Source organism: Ananas comosus, linkage group 24 (genome assembly GCF_001540865.1).
Source record: "Ananas comosus cultivar F153 linkage group 24, ASM154086v1, whole genome shotgun sequence".
Lineage (NCBI taxonomy): Eukaryota > Viridiplantae > Streptophyta > Magnoliopsida > Poales > Bromeliaceae > Ananas > Ananas comosus.
The window spans coordinates 3,322,214-3,339,642 of record NC_033644.1 but is presented as its reverse complement, the minus strand read 5'-3'; the positions used below and the strand labels follow the sequence as shown (position 1 = coordinate 3,339,642).

At 38.6% G+C, this 17,429-nt stretch overlaps 1 protein-coding gene across 2 annotated transcripts in view; it reads right to left on the bottom strand.

Moving 5' to 3' along the window:
* The window catches only part of LOC109728736, a 63,756-nt gene that overhangs the window by 32,242 nt on the left and 14,085 nt on the right, over positions 1-17,429 (bottom strand). For both annotated transcript variants that reach the window (XM_020259242.1, XM_020259243.1), the window contains exons 2-6: positions 14,238-14,510; positions 12,690-14,155; positions 11,396-12,603; positions 342-470; positions 117-269 (exon numbers count right to left, since the gene is read on the bottom strand). In XM_020259242.1, the coding sequence (XP_020114831.1) occupies positions 117-269; positions 342-470; positions 11,396-12,603; positions 12,690-14,155; positions 14,238-14,446 (3,165 nt within the window). In that variant the 5' untranslated portion in view covers positions 14,447-14,510. The remainder of the gene's footprint in view (positions 1-116; positions 270-341; positions 471-11,395; positions 12,604-12,689; positions 14,156-14,237; positions 14,511-17,429) is intronic.

Here is a 17,429-nt window from a genome sequence, read left to right as displayed (position 1 = left end):
TGAAATAAGCAAAATTGCAAACAACAAAAACAATCATATATGCACTACAACTGCAATTGGGTATACTTTTCAGGGAACTCTAAATAAGAAACCACCTAGAATAGCATAAACAATACCTCAATCAATGGTTCTGTTATATTCAGGTTTAGCGGCTTCGTTGATTTCAGGCATACATCTGTGCTTGAAGATGTGTTCAAGATATTCCCACAATGCTTTCTAGTCAAGTTTAACTGAAGGCTCCAGGGTTCTATGAAAGGCTCCCATATAACCTACAAAGGTTGCATTGTCATAAGACATCACATGCACAATCGAGAGGAAGTGAAGGATGAATCCAAATATACCTTGTCAATGTTGTTGTAGTTTAGTAACAGGTCAGCAACAACAGAGGCCTCTAGCTTATCATTCATCATCTTGATTTGCACAAAAATGTTTTTGGTTAAAGTCTCGAGAATCGGTCCATGACAGCACCACTATACACAAAAACAGATAGTAGGTAAAAGATAAAGAGGACATTACCAATTAATTTAGAAATAATTTATGTATATGCTGCATCCAATGGAAAAGCTACATATTGAGAAAATATATTACTTGATGATTAACTCATTTCTATTACCCTCCGCAACAACCCCACCCACCACCGCCCCCCCCCAACCCAAAAGAAAAAAAAAAGAACAATGCGACCTTCTACATGAGTGCACAAACTAAATGACTAAATCAACGAAGAAATTCCCATGCGATTTAAATAAAAAGCAGTGTATCTTAATGTTGAAATTATATCTGCCTGAGTCTCTAGACCAAGGATTGAAGTGCCGCCTGTGCCGTACTNCACCCACCACCGCCCCCCCCCAACCCAAAAGAAAAAAAAAAGAACAATGCGACCTTCTACATGAGTGCACAAACTAAATGACTAAATCAACGAAGAAATTCCCATGCGATTTAAATAAAAAGCAGTGTATCTTAATGTTGAAATTATATCTGCCTGAGTCTCTAGACCAAGGATTGAAGTGCCGCCTGTGCCGTACTGCACAGGGGCGTGCCGTACCGTGCCCCCAAGAAGGGGGCACGGTACAGGGGGGGTCTTGGACCCCCCTTCTTGGCTTTTTTTTTTTTGGTTTTTTTTTTTCCTTTTGTCCTCTAGGGTTTGGAGCCCCCCCTCCCCCCCCTTAGGCCACCTACATTGTCATTTTTTTCACTTTGTTGTCTCTTTTTCAACTTCTTTTTTGCTTTTTGACGGATACCTTTTTTATAACTTCTTATTTATCAATATAGGAGCAAATTTTTTGCAGGCTCGGGCCGTCTGCTTCCACCACAGACATCCATTTTTTTTTAACAAAAAATTTTGTCAAAATTTGTCGCACTGCGAAACTTTTGATAAATCAAAGGAACAAAAATCAATTTCCTAAACAAATTTTGATCAGATATTTTTAATAAGAACAAAAAAATAAAAAATATAGATGTAATATTGGGAATATATGAATTTCTCACAATACCAGCAATACTTATATCAACATTGTCAAATAAATCTTGTATCTGCAGATAACAATATGCCATATGATCAAGCGCGACGATCTATGTGGAATTAAGCAGTTATCTCTATGTAAAGATGTAAATTTAAATAATTATTGTACTGTGAATTTTATTATTATATTTTAATTTCATTCTACATCAGGTATAGCTGTACTGTGCTTACAAAAAGTTTTCATGCATGTTAATTGATGAGTATAGTAAGGTATATATAGTAAATATTCATAATTATTTTGTTTAAATCTTTCAAAATAATATTATAAGAGTTTATTGGAACCAAAAAAACTAAAATAAGTTCGTGCCAAAGCGTGCCAGTCGGAGGTCATGCGTATCTATCCGCACGCAAGTGTGCCACATGTCGGCACGCAAGCGTGCCTGTGCCGTACCGTGCCAGGGACATAACGGCACGTCCCCGTGCCACAGCACTTTAAACCTTGGTCTAGACAATACTACCTGAGCATTTTGGAATCTCAGCATCACGGGTTCCTTAATGTCAGCCCATATAAGCCCCAATCACACAATTAGCATGTTTAATGATTTGCAAAACTACCTTTCTCTCTTAAAAAACAGATTTGCACAGCTACAATATGATCCATTCATTGTGAAGCTTAATTTTGCCTATACGGAGAACAATGGCCTTTTTCTTTAAGTGGGAAATGACCCTCATTTCAAATGATGAAATTTATACTATATTAAAAAAAACCAATTTTATCAACTCATTTCCATTCCATTTGTACCTGTCGCAAATTTGAACTTGCGTCAAATTTTTGAGAGATTTCGAAAAGGCTTTGAATCTTATTGCTATGCAATTTCTGAAAATGTCTACTTTTGATATTGTGCTTATTTGGTAAAAATTTAGTATTCAATAATTGCTCTCTTTTAATTGACTGGGTAAATAATCTTAAAATGTGATGTCTCTTGATATATTGCGACGAATATTGTTGGCCATGTCGACATGAACTTTGTAATAGAAGCTGGCTTCGATTTTGTGATACACCATCGAGTGCAATTTTGTGATGTGCCTGTGGGTGCTATTTGGATACACCTTCAAGTGATTTTGCCCAACGATTGCGCCTTCGGGTGCATTTGATGTGTGTTTAGGAGCTTTGCCAACATGTCGCTAATTACCGAAGAATTTTGTTTTAAATTCTAACAGAATATGAATGCTTTTGTTTAAATTTCATTATACCTTTATCCTTTTGCGAGATATTGTTATAAGGCTCAAAATTCTAAATAAGAGTTTTGAATTTTGCTAAACTCAGTCATCTTTATATTTTTGTTAATGAAATTATAACCGAGTATTTATAAAATATTTTGTTTGCATGCTCAATCCAACTAATGTGGTGTATGGTCACTTACCCAAGTATGGAGTCCGATCAGCATATGGGGGATAGGACCGAGTGTAACGACCCAACCCACTAGCAACAATAACTCGTTGGGCCCAACCACCGGCCCAAAATGCTTAAGCCCAGTTATTATTACTAATGTCTAAATCTCTTATATACCCAATCACATCTCCATTCCTATCCGATGTGAGATGACAGACTCCCCCCGTTAAGGCCCTGACGTCCTCGTCAATCCAATCACACACACAGCCCAAGTTCATCAGGCGATGTGAGACTCGTCTCGCTAGCCTTGTCATCCATGTCATTTAGACCCTGGCATAGCCGGTCAGCTTGTCATTCAGACTCCGGCATAGCCTATCACCTTATCTTTCAGACCCTGGCTCAGCCGAGAGTCGCCACACATTTCCGGCTGGTGAACTAGCTCTAATACCAAATGTAACGACCCAGCCCACTAGCAACAATAACTCGTTGGGCCCAACCACCAGCCCAGAATACTTAAGCCCAGTTATTATTACTAGTGTTTAAGTCTTTTATATACCCAATCACATCCCCATTCCTATCCGATTGGGATTATTAGGGTGTGATACCGAGTGAACGCTAGATACTGAGATTCATTTGTTTCAAAGCTATTGTTAATGTTTTGGAAAGTCAAAATTGTATATATCAAGGTTTTAAGTGCCCGTCAGCACGGGTCATATCTACCGTGTCGTACCGTGCCAACAATATACCGGCACGATACAGACCCCATGTCAATGGCACAGCTCAAAACCCTCTATTCTTTAAATTAGTAAATAATTTTTCAATAAAGTTCAAAAGATGTGATAAAAAAACATAATAAATAGTTAGAATATTTTGTTGCTAAAGAAAATAAATATTTCATGCTATTATGTGTCGGCACACAAGAATTTTTTTGACCGGCACGCATCGGCACTGCTCGGCACGCACCGGGCCGTATCATGCCGGCAAGTTTTCGGCACGACCCTATGCTACGGCACTTAAATCCTTGTATATATTATGTTCCTATTTTGCTAGCATAGTTTTAGGCATCTTTCCTTAGAGATCTTTCCTTATTAAATATCTTATTATAGAAATATTTATGTATATATATCTTTATATTTCATTATTGAATGAATGAGAAGAATTTGTATTCTATTCTTCATGGTATCAGAGCCAAAACCTAATTCTAAGGTATAGCGATCCAGTGTTGTCCCTCACCGGATCTCATCGGCGTTGTTCGTCCTTTTTTTGCTTTTCTCTACCACTACGTACTGCTACAGTCATCGCTATAGTACGACGCTATAGTACTTCTGCAGTACGGCGCTACAGCATCAGTGCTACTGCTGCAGTCTAAGGTTCATGCATCTGGTCCCTGTTTTGATCCTTAGGTGACATACCTAGGATTGTTTTATTTGCCTCGCTGCTTTGTGACTTGGTCTCGTTGTCCAAGACGCCATGTCTGAAAGTGTGTCTGCTAAGAAGGAGCCAAAATCTGTGATTACCGATGTAATCCCGGTAATGACCAAAATCATAGAACACAAACTCAATGGCTCCAACTATCTAGAATGGGGCAAGACGGTTCGTGTTTATCCACGAAGCATTGATAAGGATGATCACCTAACTAGCGATCCACCGAACGATGATACAAAGCAAGCTTGGTTGAGGGAAGATGCTCGGTTGTTCTTACAACTCAGGAACTCCATTCAAAGTGAGGTAATTAGTCTAATTAATCATTATGAGTTTGTGAAAGAATTGCTGGATTATTTAGATGTTTTATACTCCGGCAAAGGAAACCTCTCCCGTATATATGATGTTTGTAAGGCATTTTACCGATCTAAGAAGCAGGATAGGTCTCTCATAGCCTCTTTTATGGACTTTAAATGTGTTTATGAAGAGTTTAATGTTTTGTTACCCTTTAGTCCTGATGTAAAAGTGCAGCAGGTTTAACGCAAACAAATGGCGGTTATGAGTTTTCTTACCGGTTTACCCCCAGAATTTGAGACAGCTAAATCTCAGATTCTTTCTAGCTCTGAAATTTCCTCTTCGCATGATACTTTCACCCGAGTGCTTCGTACGAAGACTCCTCAATTTTCTCAATCTACTAATAGCGCGCTTGTGAATCGCTATGATAATGGACGGCATAATAGCAGAGGGGGCAATAGAGGGATTACTACCAATAGACATAATCACCGTCATGGAGAGACTGCCTCTAATCGAGATTTTGGAGTTGTTTGCTATTATTATCATGAACCTGGTCATACAAAGCGCACATATTTGAAACTTCAAAATAAGAACCAACGATCTCAGATGGCCAACATGGTAGCCGGCGAGTATACAATCCCATCCTCTGCTGAAGAATTTGCACAGTTCTCCCAATATCAGGCATCCTTAAAGTCCACCAGTTCCCCTGTCACTGCACTCGCTAAGTCAGGTAATCCACATCATGCCTTGTGTCTTCCCATTCCAAATAGGCCATTGATTCTGGTGCTACAGACCATATAACAGGTAACTCTAGTCTTTTATCTGCCTTTCAGTCTCATATAACATCTTCTACTGTTACTTTAGCTGATTGATCTACCTCTTGTGTCATGGGTTCTAACATTGCAAACCCAACGTCATCAATTTCTGTCATCTGTTTTATATTTGCCCTAGTTTTCTTTCAATTTACTATCTGTTAGTAAACTCACCCGAGCTTTAAATTGTTGTCTTATTTTTTTCCCAATCATTGTTTGTTTCAGGATCTTACGACGAAGCAGATTATTGGTAGAGGACATAAGTCCGGAGGTCTCTATATCCTTGACAACCAGGTGCCGAGGTCTCTTGCTTGCTCCAGTAATTTAACTCCTTTTGAAGTCCATTGTCAGTTGGGACATCCTTTGTTATCCACCTTGAAGAAATTGTTTCCGCAGTTTCACAGTCTTTGTCCAGTCTAGAGTGTGAGTCATGTTAGTCTGCTAAGCATCATCGTTTACCTTCTGTGTCTAGAGTCAATAAACGAGCATCATCCCCTTTTGAGTTAGTTCATTCTGATATTTGGAGTCCGTGTCCTATTGTTTCCAAATCAGGATTTAAGTATTTCGTTATCTTTGTGGATGATTATTCTCGTGTTACTTGGTTATATTTAATGAAAAATTGTTCAGAACTATTCTCAATTTTTTTTGCATTTTGTACTAAAATCAAAACACAATTTAAGGTTTATGTGCGTCTATTGCGAAGTGACAATGCCGAAGAATATTTTTCAGAAAATTTTCACAGTTATATGACACAGAATGGCATCCTTCATCAATCCTCATGTGTTCACACTCCATCCCAAAATGGAATTGCTGAAAGAAAAAACCAACATCTCCTTAAGGTAGTTCGTGCCCTTCTTTTCCAAATAAAGGTCCTAAACACTTTTGGGCTGATGCAGTTTCCACAGCTTGTTTTCTAATTAATCTCATGCCTTCGTCTGTCTTGGATGGTGATATTCCTTCTACTGTTTTGTTTCCATCTAAATCTTTATTTCCTATTGAATCCCGTCTTTTTGGTAGTACGTGTTTTGTGCGAGATGTTTGTCCACAGGTAACTAAATTGGATCCAAAGTTCCTTAAGTGCGTCTTCCTTAGGTATTCTCGTCTACAAAAGGGGTATCGATGCTTCTCTCCTACTCTCGATCGATATATTGTGTCTGCAAATGTTACATTTTTTGAATCTACTCCATTCTTTCCTTTTTCATCTCTTTATGAAAGTCGGGGGAAGGAAGATGATCTCCTTGTTTACACCATCAGACAAGTGTCCAGTCCTGCAACACCTATTACTGCTCTATTGGCAACTGTTCGACCCCCTATTGTTCATGTCTATTCTAGGAGATTGGCGACTCCTGACTCAGATCCTCCACCAGCTTCTTCGTCGAAAGATCCAGTCACTACTATCACCGACCTTGCTTTTGACTCTAATCTTCCATTGCTCTTCGTAAAGGCAAACGTACGTGTACTTACCCTATTTCATCGTTTGTTTCTTATGACTGTTTGTTATCCTCTTCTCGTTGTTTCAATACCTCTCTAGAGTCGGTTTCGTTCCTAAATCTGTTGTGGAAGCTTTGTCTCATCCTGGCTAGCGTGCTCAGGGTTGATCGTAAGATTTGTTTGACCCTTGTTCCTACATCTTTAGGGTGCTAGGAGACTAATCGATACCTTCGTCGGAGCTTACGAAGGGTTTCAGTATCTTCGGTGGGTTTGACTTTATAAAAACGGGGCAAAATGGCCCCTATGCTTTCTAAACTCTTCGTAAAGTTTTTTTTAAGAGCAAATCCACGTTAAATATGATTTATGTGAATTTTAGAACACTTGAAATGCATGCTTTATGTGTCATGAAATTGCACTCTATATAGTAAAGCTGTATGTGTAGACTGCATACATTGTGAAAGGTGGTTAGCCTTGCAAGTTGAGAACATGTCTCCTATGTTTGAAATGAGTAGAATTATGTATTCATGAACATAAATACCATGCTTGGACTCATTGAACAATAGTGTCATAAAGGGGCACTTGAAACTAGAAAACTATGAAAATGCAACATAGAGGCATAGTGATAGGCCATTGGACATCGACTACATTCCATGTTAGAGACATGACGACATAGTGATGGGCCTTTGTGACATTCGATATATTCTATGTTCTTAGACATGAGGACTTGAGGCTTGAGACAGACTAATACGCATGCTTGCCATTGTGCTCATTCGCACATGCTTGTGAGGGTCGCTCCCTACAAGCCGGCACTCCGGAGTTGGCCATCGCGATACGTTCGTCGTGCGGGATTGGGCGCCGAAGTGGATTGCCGTAGGAAAAGTTCATTCCTAGAGTGGGGATGTTGACTACCACGGGGCCATTAGGCACGGTAAAGCCAGACAGCCTTCGGGTGGGTCTTATGCCAGACAACCTTCGGGTGGGTCTTATCAGAGTGGAACATAAAACAGTTAAGGTGACAAATGGACATTGACTAGAATAGTGAACATTGATATTATTGCTATTCACATTGTGGACATTGGGATAGTTGCATACTCATGCATTTACATATTGGTTACTCTCATATACATACCTATGGTAGTTGTTTTATTACTTATGCAAATCATGCTAAGTAGCGACATACTGGTTGAGTAGTATTCATCTTTACTTACCCGTTGTATTTATCGCTTTTGTTTATGCTTACACACTGACCCCCTTTTTTGTAGTTTTGGGCCTAGTGGCGCATTTCACTGAAGTCAGTAATTGCCTACTGGGAACTATTAATCAATAGTTCTCACGCCCCTGTTTCTATGTTTTCCTTTCAGAGCCTTCGACACCGGCGGAGGCACGGGATCGCGGCAAGGGTGTCGCGTAGCTAGCTCGGAGAGAGTCCGTTTTGCTATAGGGGTTACTTCTCCTTTTGTTTGTGTTAGAGAGAGGGAGAGATTTTTTTGCACCATGTATAGAGAGACCACCTTGTATTCAGATTAGTACTTGTTATGGGACATGTGGACATTGACTAGAATAGTAAACAATAAGTGATAATCACTACTTGATAGCATAGAGTAGTTTGATTATTGGGCTTCGGGACATGTAGAATACTTGATAGTATTACTTGTTGCATCATAGCATATTTGTTTATGTATCGGCATATTGGATCATGTAGAGTAGATGTACTCCATGTTGACATTCTGAATACTTGTGGCCTAGTAGAGTAACATTTATTATATGCTTCATTTACCGCAGTTAATTTCCGTTATCCATATCTGCTTATGTTTTGGGCCTAGTAGTGCATTTGGTGCAAGTCAGTAATTGCCCACTGGGAACTATAAATTATAGTTCTCACGCCCCCCTATTTTATGTTTTCTTTCAGAACCTTCCACTCCGAGAGAGGCTCGAGATCGCGGAAAAAGTTTCGCCTCGAGCTAGCTATCGAGGGATTTGGCGATAGGTGGTCCACCTCTTTTTTGTTTTCTTTTGGAGAGGTTGTGAGAGTTTTGTACCTTGTTATAGAGACTACCCTACTTTTGTATCTTGAGTTTCATAATGTATTAGTTTGCATTATGCTTTAGTGGACTAGTTCTCTTTTGACTCTACTTGTTGATAGAATCTAGCTGTACAATTGCTCTGATATCTCTAGATACTCTGTACTTCTTGTTCTTTTATTCACTATTGTAGTAGACGCTTTATATGTGCAGGCATATGGCGGGTCTGGGCACGCACCGGGTGGGTCTGGGCACGCACCGGGCGGGCCTACCCCGGGTCCCGGGGCGTGACACCAATAGTCCAACATCGAATGAAAATGGGGTTGTCATTTGGTATATAAAAAGACTCCACCCTAGTAATAATAACTGGGCCTAAGCATTTTGAGCTGGGTTTTTTAGTGCAATAGTCTTCTCTTAAAATTTTATTCTAAAAATAGACCTGTTAAATTTTTATTTGTAAATATGGTCCTATAAAAGCGGTGAATGGTTCACCGTTTTTAAAAGCGGTGAACTATTCACCGCTTTCTTTCTTTTTTTACTTTTTTCTACATTTCTACGATGGTAAAAGCGGTGAATGGTTCACCGTTTTTATTTTTTTTCTACTCCTAAAAGGAAGTTATGAATGCGGTGAATCATTCACCGCATTCTTCACGGCATTTAGAGGTCCATTTTTATAATTATTTTTTAAAAAAAACTATTTTTACAATTATAAAAATTGATAGGATTATTTATAAAAAAAATTCTTTTGAGCTAGTGGTGTGGGCCGAATGAGTTATTATTGCTAGTAAGTCGGGTCGTTACATTTACAGGAAGGTTTCTGTAATTTAGCCTTTTAATTATTTTGGATAATCCAGCATTGGCTATGAGATTTATGACAAAAATTTTTTTAACTTCGAAAATTCTATTTTGATCTCACAATACTTCTTAAAAATTTTAATAAAAAATTATTTTCTCTTCACATTTTTAATAAATATTTTAAAAAGATTCAAAATTAAAAAAAAATATTGGAGCAATTGAAGTGCAATTCTAGTTAATCTATTCATCATATGGTCTCTCATCTAATCAATATGGATGAATCTTGCAAAAATCTTGCAAAGTCCATAATAATTTTAAGAAAAAATAATTTTCTCTAAAGTTGTATTTTATAATTGGCAAAATTACATTAACCCCCCTATCAAAATTCGATTTTTCACTTTTCTCCCCTGTCATTTAAAAACCTACACTTTGCCCCCTTGTAAAATAAAAAATATTCACAGAGGGGGTACGGTGTGTAAAATGACCATTTTGCCCCTCACCATTTTCGTCTCCTCCCTCATCTTCCTCAACCGCCGCGATTCACACCTCGATCGGCCGCGATTTCTCTCCATTTTCTTCTCCACCTGCTCCCCTTCTCCTTCTGCACCCTCGCCGCCACTCGATTTCGGCGACAGTAGGGAGGAAATCGAGGTGGGCGCTGATGGAGAGGTAGGCAAGGGCAATGAGGGCAAAGGCGAGGCAGCGGAGGAGGACGAAGGGGATATGGGCGAGGGCGAGGGCGAGGGCGAGGCAGTGGAGGAGACGAGGTGGCGGCGAAGCGGCGAGCCGGAGGGAGGCGAAGCAACAGGGAAGCGGGCGGAGGGGTATTTTTGGCATAAAAAGATATTTTATAACGGAACCCTAACGGATCAATAACGGTAGGGGGTGAAATGCACATTTTTCATTTTACAAGGGGCAAAGTGTAGGTTTTTAAATGACGGGGGGAAAGTGAAAAATCGAGTTTTGACGGGAAGGGTTTTCTGTAATTTAGCCTTTATAATTTTCTAAGTTTTGAGAAAAAGATAAAATCAAAAGAATTTTAGAAGTTAATCGATTTTTAATTTTTATTCTCTATGAGCTATTGTCATATTTACCTTCCATATATAAAAAGCCTACCTTAATTGCCGAGTGTAGTAAGCTATATATAGCCAATATTTATAATTATTTTTCTAAATCTTTCAAAATAGCATTATAAGAGTTTATTGAGAGCAAAAAAACTAAAAAAATATGACAAAGCGCACCACTAGAAAGTTATGCATATCCATTGACACGCAAGCGTGCCACGTGTCGGCACAGAGGCATGCCTGTGCCGTACCGTGCCAGGCGACAACCGACATCCCCTCGTGCCACGACACTCTAATCCTTGCATTACAGTAAAGGATAGATCCTAACCTTCTATAACCTTCTGATTTTACATAACCTCTTTACGACTTTCCTGGTCAGAAACAAAACAGAGAAGTACAAACCCAAAACCATTGAAAACGCTTGTTGAGAACAGTTGGATCAAACTGAAAATATGACCAGAAACAAGCCTTCATAGTTCCATCTTTGTTTCAGATAAGTAAAAGACATAAGCACCAATTCCTACAAACTAGTCAATACCATGAATTCCTGAAGAACTAGAAGCAACGATAACTTAGAGACGGATCACATTAACGATAAACCGCTTCCACTTAATTAAAAAGCATAAAAATTGAATCAATAAGTGCAACCGTAAATGTGAAACATATGTAAAAGTAGAGGCAACAGGAGTGTTAAAATAGCATACCTTTCCATCACTTAATAATATAGAACCTTTTCCTAAGTGAACTTCAAGTGTCATGCAATGATAGACGAGAGAGGAAGATGGTGCTGCTTCAGGAAATTTCAGACTAGTACCATTCCAGAAACTTAAAATTTTATGCGAGACGCCAACATCCAACAATTCCGCATGTATTTCAGAACTAAGGTGTACTAAGTCTTCTTTTCTGTGTGAGTTAAGTCCCAATTTCACTTGTGACACTTGTATAAAAGGAATCGAGATAACATCCTTCTCATATTGAATCACTTGCAGCATTACCTTCACCTTGTCCAAATTAGATCTCAACTCTGCATAGCTCTCACCTATAGCCACACCACAATATTTACTCTGAATAGTAAATTTTACATACTTATTGTGTTTTGATTCAAGGGAAGGAAAACGACGAGTAAAGGGATAATCAGACTGCTCGCCAGAATATAATTGCGGCACTTCATTCTTAGAAAGCTCGGAATCATCTCCTTCCATCTCCCAGAGAGGTAAATGCAATGAAAGAGTAAAGTTATCAGATCTAACAGACAACTTAGGATCATCCTTTATAATGAATTCAGATGCAGAACAAGGTGACATCGGAGAATCCAATTCATTAGGCAGAGATTGTGGATTTTCCATAGATGAGCTTAATGCACTCTCTGTTTGGATTGTACATGAGGAGAGAAGATTGATGAGATTCCTCCAATCAATTAAATATAACCAAACGTCAAGATATGGTAGAGCAACTGTAACTTCATTTCCTCCTGTGGTGTGCCTAGAGAAGTTGAAATGTATATGCAAAGAGCTTGAACTATCAGACGTGAATGATAATAATGTATTTCTGGTGTGAAATGACTGCAGAACCAGAGAGGAGATAGTGACATCAAGACAATCTGCAGCATCATTTATTATTACAGCAGATAAATTGAATTCGATGTGAGCACTGGCAACCTGCAATGGTGAAGTTGATTCCTGGTTCCTTGAGTGAGAGAACAACATTGAGACTTCCTTGGCACAAATTTTTACGGTGATAAAGGATTCACTGGATATTTCAGCAGAACCGGCATTTTCCATATTAATAATGTTTCTCTTAAGTTGCAAATATTGCAATGTGTCAGATTTGTACATTTTAGATTCTTTACTTACAGAGGATAACTGATCAATAACATGAACGAGGACCTGAATTCCAGGTAAGAAACATAAATCTGCACAAGAGAGCAACAGTGCGATAAAGCTACTTATTACAAGTGCAATATAAGTTCGAAAAGCAGTTGATGGAGAGCGTTTATACCTTCAACAATCAAGTGGCAACTCTCTGTTTTGACCATAATGGAAGTCGGCAAAGTAGTTTGTTCAGAAGAAATCATTGTATTACTAGGTACTCGAATCCAGATATCAGCATCAAGCTTTTCAATAAGGGGCAAAGTTCCAATAGACATGTAATCATCAAGTGTCATCAGGAAATCAGTTCGATCAGTAATTAGCAAAAGAGATAAAGACATACTCCTTCCAAATAGATCAACAATGTCAACTTTATCAGAAAATGAACAGTCGGAAATCAAGCTATGTGAAGGAATGTCCTTAGCAGCTTCTGCAGAGCTACTAAATGGGATGAAATTGCAGAATAAATGGGGAAGCTCCAGTTTCAGGCAGTCATTCCGACTATGTTCCACAGGTAAAATAAGACTGGTATCAACTATCTCAAATTTGTATGAGATATCAGTATTTGCAGTCTGAGGTTTCTGAAATTCGTTAGTTCCATTATTATGATGATCATTTCTACCAGAGCCCCAATCAGGCAAGGAAAAATACCCAACCACCATAGCAAGAAACTTGGATGATAATATGCAGCCAACATTCTGAATACTGATATTTACTTCAGCGGAAGGAAATAATGCATCAGACGTTTTCTTTCTGGCACGAATGTTCAGTATCGAAGTATTACTTGGTGAAGATGGCCCCAAGAGAAGTTCATGGATATTTGTGGAAGAACAAAATGACATAAGCATTATCCCTTGAGATGAAAAGAGTAAGTCCCAAATATCAGAACTTGCAAATGAAAGTGATGATACAGAGGCAGGAAAAGTTATCGTCCCTACAATGCCGGAGGAATCATGGAAATGTACTCGAAATCCATTGAGAGAAAGATCCAGCGTTACAGCGTTGCTATTATGCAAAGATCTCAATTTCGAATTGTTAACAATTCCTGGTCTGTTGCTAAAATTTGAATTTAAAGTTCTTGGACATTCTCTTTCCTCCATACCCAGAAAAGGAAACTGATCAAGAGGAATTCCAGCAAATAGAGAATCATCAGTACCAACAAATTTGGAGAAGCCAAATCTAGAAAGCTGGACACCAGCTATTTCAGAGTCCTTACTATTTTGTTTCACTATAAAGGACTCCCAACCATCACTACCTAATGAAGGAGATACTGAGTTGATTTTATCAAAAAAATTCAGAAATTGACCAACTATTTCAGGATGTACATGAAAATGGATATTGCATAATCTCAGCTCATAATAATGGTGAACATTAGATGCATCCTCTTTTGCCTGGTAGTGCAACTTTAAGCAACATTCGGGAGACGAAGGCCATGCATCCCCTGCATAATCAACATTTGTATGCGGGAGCTTGCTGTCCATGCTATTTGTTGATAGGCATAAGATGTTAAACTTCGGTACAGCCTTCAAATTAGAAGCATCAAGTTTTAACATCTTTGCAAGGATCCATAATTCTGTAAATTTCCATATGTGATACCTGCTTTTGCAATATATTATTACACGCATACTCCAATATAAAAAAGAAATGAGTTACAAGTGAGTTCGGCAAAATAACAAACCTGATGTCCATATCTCCGATGACAAGGGAGACAACTGAACTTCCCTCAGCATTATCTTCAAGATCAACATCAAAAATCAACTTGTCTAATCTGAAAGCAACAGAAAAGTTAAAAGAGGGTAGCTTCGTGGGTACATCAATCTTAGTTACATGGAAAACATTGATTCCAGCTGGTTCATCATTTCTTTTCAAGATGCCACAGGCTCCCATGATACATTTATATATAGGTCTTCAGGAGAAAGTGCACGTCCAAAACTGGCAAGACACAATCAACCTGAAAAAACAGAGATTTAGACAAATGTTACACAAATCTAGCCATCGCGAGGAGATTTTTTGCAATGCAAAGAAAATAATCAAATAAAACTAGAGAATTCATAACAATCAACATATTGAAGGATTCCACCATCAAGCCTAGGAATGGATGTTCTATCTACCCGGTCAGCGAAGATGCAAATCAATAGCTTACCAGAAAAATATAAGGCCCAGCTTGCTTTGTGTCTGCATACTGAGCTGTCAAGCTATGCCGCTCAATGCTGATATGCCTCTTAGAGTAGTTATAGCCATGTTTATTGCCCCATATTTGGATAATGCATTTTCAACGAAGTGGCTCATTTGTCCTAACATCTAGAACAACTTTACTATGTGAGAAGCAGGGAAGTACGAAATACCCCTAGCCATCACTTCTATTATTTTATTATATGGATTTTAGTTAATGTTCAATGCAGTATAAATTTTGCTTTTGAATTTTGACAAGCTTATAGATATGGTGCAATATTTAGATCATAAATAATGTGATTCCAGGCATGGACGAAGCTATGTGAAGCCCAAGGTGCCATGGCCCCTCTCAACTTTTCAATATTTTGCTTAATGGTCCTTCAAAGTTTTTTTTTGGTGTACCATGGATAGATTTGGCCCCCTAGTTTTTCAATTTACTTAATAGTATGGTGGCAACATAACTCTCTCTTTTTCTCCTAATCGATATACTCTTTTTATGGGTGAAAATATATTAAAATCTTCTTGCTTACAGAGTCTTTTGAATAATTTCTCTACTCTAAAATTTTATTATAATTTTTAAAACTTTTATTTATCTTAGGTCGCTCTTTTATTGACTAAATCAAGAATTGTACTAAATTTAATAGCTATGTTAATTTTATTTACTAAAAACTAAAAATTACTCTTAGATTTAGTAAAATTTCTAAGTTATTTTAATGTAATAATATAAATAAAATAATTAGAAGTTTAACATTCTGAAAAAAAAAATAAAGTTCATACTTTTACATTATTTATTTAATTAATAATTTTTTAATAAAAATTTTTTAATTAGGAAAAATTTTGTTTATTATTTATTACTAAAGTTTTTATTTAAATATATTTTGGCCCCCCTCAAGATTGAATCCTAGCTTCGTCCCTGATTCCAGGTATGATAACAATTTTGATTTTGAGTTCCAGCAAGGAAATTTTATCATGATTTTATGAATTTAAGATTTTTCGAATTTTGATCTTATCTATTTTAGGAATCCTACTAGTTGGATTAAACTAAGGTTGAGAAGTTCTGATATTTTGAGAAAACATGTTTCATTATTTACCATTCAAATATATGCTCAACGGATTCCTTATTGAATAAGCTTTCCAATGCCACCTGAGTCGCGCAAATCAATACTGAATGTGAGAGATATTATACAATTTTTCTGTACATTGTCAATTCTTGCGTGAGATTGACGATTTTGTCCCTCATTGATTTATCAAGGGATTTGTCATGCTTTCCAATGCCACCTGAAGGTGGTGAGCCTCTCAAGGGAATTGTCATGCTTCAGTGTCTACGGCCTATGTAGAATACTGATTTTGCCCAATGGACGCAGTGTATGATGCCTATCAGCGCGAGTGCAGAGCTTCAATAAGGTGAAAACATTTTAGCACAAAATTGACACGAAAACGAATGAATAAGGTCAAATTTCTTACTACGGGGGATTACAACGCTAATATATTAAGTTGTGGGCTAAGTTGCATATTGGCAACTTAGTGGAATTCCACTAAGAGCCTTCATCTTTATCTCTTCTCTTCTCTCAGCTTGCTTGTAGGAGAGGAGGAAAAAGAGAAGAAGAGAAAGGAAAGGAGAAGAAGAAGAAGTTGATGAAAAAGGGTTTTAGAGATTGTTTTCAGCATGAAATCGTGCATAAGTTTTCTTTTTTTTTTCTTTCCTCTTTCTCTCTTTCCTTCTTTTTCTCTCTCTCCCTCACTCTCTCTCTCTGCTGGCCGCTGGCTGCAGCATCAGCTGCTGTTGGCTGTGCTGCAGCAGCAGCAGCAGCAGCAAGCTGCTGCTGCTGCAGGCAGCCCCTTGTCAGGGACTTAGAAAAATTCCTATGCAGCCCGGTCCCTGGCCCAAATCTGCTTAGCGAGTTCGGGTTGAAGACGGGTCGAATCGGGTTGGCAAGTAGACCCAAACCCAACCCGCTGTGGGAAACTCAAGGGTCATGAAACTCATGGGAGTTATGGGTGACTCTTGAGCTTTTGGCATTTATGAGGGCTCATTATGTAGGCTCATTATGTATGTAATAATGGATGAGTTATGTGGTAGTGGGTGAGTTGAAAAGGCACCTTTTGGCCTATAAATAGTGGGGTTGGCTAAGGCCATGACACACAAGAGAGAGTGTGTTTGTATGCTGTTTGTAGGTTGTAATTCTCATTTCTAAGTAGTGTAGTACTTAGTTTTTTGAGAGAACCTCTGCCTCTTTTTGTCATGTTCCCTTTGCATATTAGTCCGTAGAGCGGCGAAGGTCCGGGCTAGCACAGGGACACGGCAAGGCTTGTCCTCTTCGATTGCAAGAAAGGTGGGCGCACGCAGCAGGGCTTTGGCCGAAAAAACCTAAGTCTCGTGACAGTTTGTATAAGAGGCCGTTAGAGTTGAGGAACCCATGTCGTCATCCGATGCGGGAATCGTCGACGTTGGGACCCTCCAAACAGCCCCTCAAACGAAGCAAAAAGCAAAGACCCTAACAGCGAATCACAAGATCGGGCTCGTTGAGGGACCCGCCTTGTGGCTGTTGGAAGGACCAATCATGCGAAAATGGGTGAAGGTAGCATCCGAGATGGCGGATACCTTTTAACTCATTTAACGAAGATGTCCACAGCATCGGAGGAAAGCGTCGCTACTGACATGCCATGGGACATTCGAAGCGAACTCAAAAAGCTCCAA